The sequence below is a fragment of the Colobus angolensis genome, unplaced genomic scaffold (assembly GCF_000951035.1).
Source record: "Colobus angolensis palliatus isolate OR3802 unplaced genomic scaffold, Cang.pa_1.0 Scaffold113, whole genome shotgun sequence".
NCBI lineage: Eukaryota > Metazoa > Chordata > Mammalia > Primates > Cercopithecidae > Colobus > Colobus angolensis.
Window position 1 is genome coordinate 4,593,609 of NW_012112364.1, and position 4,615 is coordinate 4,598,223.

Below are 4,615 nucleotides of genomic sequence, written 5' to 3' on the forward strand. Positions count from 1 at the left end.
AAAAAAGAAAGAAAGAAAAAGAAAGGAGAGAAACAGAGAAAGAAAGAAAGAAAGAAAGAAAGAACGAAAGAAAGAAAGAAAGAAAAAGAAAGAAAGAAAGAAAGAAAGAAAAGAAAGAAAGAGAAAGAAAGAAAGAAAGAAAAAGAAAGAAAGAAAGAAAGAAAGAAAGAAAGAAAGAAAGAAAGAAAGAAAGAAAGAAAGAAAGAAAGAAAGAAAGAAAGAAAGAGAGACGAAGGGTAAAACTGTGGTGGAAGAACGGTGGGCCAAGATCTGCAGGAAGGATTTTGTTCTTCTAGGAGAGCATCAAGAGAGTTGCAATGGAGAAAATGCAACACATTCAAGCTCTCTTATCTGCTTGAAAGATTCCACATAAGCTTGTCAACAGTACAATGTGTTTGTGCAGATGTGTACTCCATGGAATGTTGTGTTTTTCTCGAGTTAGTACATACCAGTTACTCGAAGTTTATCTGTACCAACCACAACTTCCTTCTCATCTACAGTAAACAGTGGCTTGCCGTCATTGGAGTTGATCTGAAACTGTTGACTCTGGACTTCTACCATTTTGGGACCTGAAGAATTAATTAAAACAGTTTATTATAAACTGTTCACTACAAGCAGCGTCAAAATCTCTATTTTTACACATGCCATGTCAACCCAACAAGACCAAGTACCTAAAGATTTGGTATTTGTTAGCATTAGTGGTACTGATTGATTCTGTAATTAAACTTTGCAACTTTTAAGTCTAAATTTATTATATTATTAAAATTAATTTATGGCAAACATATGTTAATCTATATCAATATATGTATAAATACATTTTATTTAAGAGTTTCTTCTTTAAGATTTTTAAATACTTGCCCAAAATAATACGGTTCTCCTATTCGTGGTTAAACTTGCATTCTTTTGGTTATGAACCCCTTAGAATCTTACATTCCGAAATGTGACATTTGTGAAAGACCATCTTACAAATGGCTCACTTTAATGGTCAAAGTTAGCCTAGAAGATGAGTCATATCCTGAATTTTTTCTCTGCCATTATTCTTAGAAGAGCTGCTCACCCTCTACGCCACAGGAAAAACAAACACCACTGTGGAAGAATACCTTCCTGTTTTTGCCCTTCCCCTAAAAAATTTTTGACTTTGCCATGCCTACTGTGTCACTTTTGTATCCAAGCTTACGCCCTTCACCTGAGCTCTAGATCCACTGCCTTCCAGCTCTTTCATCTATTCAGCAGGTGTTCTGCGGGTGCTCACTCACCCTGTGCCATCCAGACATGAGGGTGAGGTCACCCCTCCCACTCACTCAGCTACACACCAACCCCCGGCACTCATCACATGTGTTCCCCAATTCCTCTTTGATGCTTCCAAACTTTCTAACCCAGGCCTCATGGATTAATCTCCCTAGAGGACAGCCTTCATCATATACTTAAGAAACTATGAGTTCCCCAATCTGTTTATATTAGCTTTATATTCTTCTTTTTTTTTTGAGACAGAGTTTCGCTCGTGTCACCCAGGCCGGAGTACAATGGCACGATCTCTGCTGGCTGCAACATCCGCTTCCCAAGTTCAAGTGATTCTCCTGCCTCAGCCTCCAGAGTAGCTGGGATTACAGGCATGTGCCACCACACCCGGCTAATTTTGTATTTTTAGTAGAAATGGGATTTTACCATGTTGGCAAGGTTGGTGTCAAACTCCTGACCTCAGGTGATCCGCCCACCTCGGCCTCCCAAAGTGCTAGGATTACAGGTGTGAACCACCACGTCCAGCCTATATTCTTATCTCTAAGTTGAGGCTGGACACAGTGGCTCACACCAGTAGTCCTAGCAGTTTGCCAAGCCAAGGCGAGCAGATCACCTGAGGTCAGGAGTTTGAGACCAGCCTGGCCAACATGGAGAAACCCCATCTCTACTAAAAATATAAAAATTAGATGGGCATGGTAGTGCGTGCCTATAATCCCAGCTACCTAGGAGGCTGAGGCAGAAGAATTGCTGGAACCTGGAAGGTGGAGGCTGAAGCAAGCCGAGATCATACCACTGCAGTCCAGCCTGGGCGACAGAGCGAGACTAAAAAAAAAAAAAAAGGAAGTTGAGCAAAGAAGTCATATCTTATAATTTTTTTGTGTGCGTCCCTCTGACCCTAACAGTTCTCAAAAAAATTTTTGGATACCTGGTAGAAATTAAGTAAAGCCTTTCTATTAATGCACTGATCAGTTTTGGACATGCTCATCCAAGTGTTCTTAATTTTATTAATTTGTATTTAAAACCCTCCAGTGAGTCTTTATTTAAATACATAAATATTTTTGGCAAGAGTGCCGGTTATGAAGTTGACTTTTTTCTCTACGTTGTATCTCCTTTTTTTAAAAAAAAAACTTCACTTTATTTTTTGGTATTTGTATGTTATTTTCCCCAATCTGAGACTCAGAGTTCCTGTTTATCTCTTCTGGGTCACTGATATGCCTGTGTATTTATTATATAAACACCGATTTGCATTTAATGGTGACTACTAAGTTACCTGACTTTAAAATTGGAAAATAATTGGAATAATTAATCCAGTGAGAGTTCATTGTTTTGCTCACTAGAGGTTCATCTTACAATTCTAGGAGGCCTTATTAAGTATAAGGGGTTAAACTAAGTGACAATTTTTTTTCTGTAGTTATTACATCGATAAAACAACAAATAAGTTTAGTTTCATAGTAAGTCTGTGCAGCAAATACACATAAATTGTTACTCAAATCAAATAAAATGCAGGCAAGTGAATGGTTCCATTCAGTACAAATCTATTGCATGCTTTTTATGTACAAGGTTCTGTGCTAAGCAATGACAATGTGCAAATGAGTGAGATATAGCTCACAGCGCAGAGGATTCTGTGGTTCACTAAAAAGAAAAGCATGTAAGCCTGGTTTCAGGACAATTTGCTAAGTATTAGGATGCAAGCATGAGAGAGTCTTGACTAGGAATTCATGGTCCATCCATCCAGGCTAAGAGCAGCATCCAGAGACGCGATGCCTGAACTGACTTGGAAGAAAGAGTTCATGCTTCCTGCTGGGCGCGGTGGCTCACCCCTGTAATCTCAGCCCTTTGGGAAGCCGAGGCGGGCGGATTGCCTGAGCTCAGGAGTTCACGACCAACCTGGGCAACACGGTGAAACCCTGTCTATTGAAAATATACAAATTAGCTGGGTGTGGCAGTATGTGCCTGTAGTCCCAGCTACTGGGGAGGCTGAGGCAGGAGAATTGCTTGAACCCGGGAGGTGGAGGTTACAACAAGCTGAGATCAGGCCACTGCACTCCAGTCTGGGTGACAGAGCAAGACTCTGTGTCAAAAAACAAAAAAGAAAGAGTTCATGCTTCCCTGTTGAAGGAAGAACAGGGATCTCCTGGTAAAGGAAACTATTTGAGCAAAGGCATAGCGGTGAATAAAATCCCATCTCCATTTTATTAAAAATAGACACTGCATGTTTAAATTTAAATATGCTTTCCACTTCAGAGGAAACTGTACTGTTCTTCAATAGTTATGGAGTTTGTAATTAATTTTCTAACTTTCATTAATATTCTAGCAGTTTTTTTAACCTAGTTGGACACTGATTAAAGCTGAGGATGTAATTGTCTTTTGCAGTAGAGGTCTTTAAGAAATAAAATTTAAATTCTACCTTGGTGATAAGAAAAGAGCTATCTGTACAGTCCCATTTGTAATGAAAGGCTTTGGTACAAAGAGAAAAAGTTAATGGTTTTGTGATCTGATTAATTAAGTTTGGGAAATTAGCTTAAGGGGTTTTTGGTGAAAATAGCATCAAATTCTTCCTTACATATAATGTGTCTCATCAGCAACCTTCTTTTGTTCCTCAGGATATCTTTAATTTAAAATAAAATAATTTAGAAACAAATATCACAAAGTCCTTTAAAAAAAGGAAACATACATTCTGCTGGTACAAATACGGTATCACAGAGAAAGGACTGGGCTAGAAGCACAAAGCTGTGCTTGTTAGCGCTACTACTTTTGTGGCATAATCTTGTATTATACAGTTCCACTTCATACGCCTGGCACTAATGACCTTTACTTGTGTTAAATAAAATAAAATGAAATAAAATAAGAGACGAGGCTTGAGAAGTCCCTGAGCAAACAAAGCTAGTTATGCTATGCCAGTGAAACTTAGGTTATTTCTAGTTAATGTCCCTGATAATCATAAGCAAAACTGACGTAGCCTTCCAAAAATGCTGTAAGATGATTTTTTTTTTTTTTAAAGACAGGGTCTCAGTCTGTCGCCCAAGCTGGAGTGCAGTGGTGCGATCTCAGCTCACTGCAACGTCTGCCTCCCGGGTTCAAGCGATTCTCCTGCCTTAGCCTCCCGAATAGCTGGGATTACAGGCACCTGGCTGACTTTTGTATTTTTAGTAGAGATGGGATTTTGCCATGTTGCCCAAGCTAGTCTTGAACTCCCGGCCTCAAGTGACCCGCCCACCTCTGCCTCCCAAAATGCTGGGATTACAGGCATGAGCCACTGTGACCAGCCAGATGATCACTTTTAACCAATCTTCTGCCATCTGGAAACCCTGACTGTAATAATCACTCATTGTAAAGGTTAAACAACCTCCTCATTTCACTATATATATATATAAAT

The 4,615-nt window shown here is 39.4% G+C and overlaps 1 protein-coding gene across 1 annotated transcript in view; it reads right to left on the reverse strand.

Moving 5' to 3' along the window:
* Positions 1 to 4,615, reverse strand: part of SGCG (sarcoglycan, gamma (35kDa dystrophin-associated glycoprotein)) — a 91,730-nt gene that overhangs the window by 28,652 nt on the left and 58,463 nt on the right. Inside the window, exon 5 of the mRNA XM_011958867.1 lies at positions 450 to 569. Within this exon, the coding sequence (XP_011814257.1) occupies positions 450 to 569 (120 nt within the window). The remainder of the gene's footprint in view (positions 1 to 449; positions 570 to 4,615) is intronic.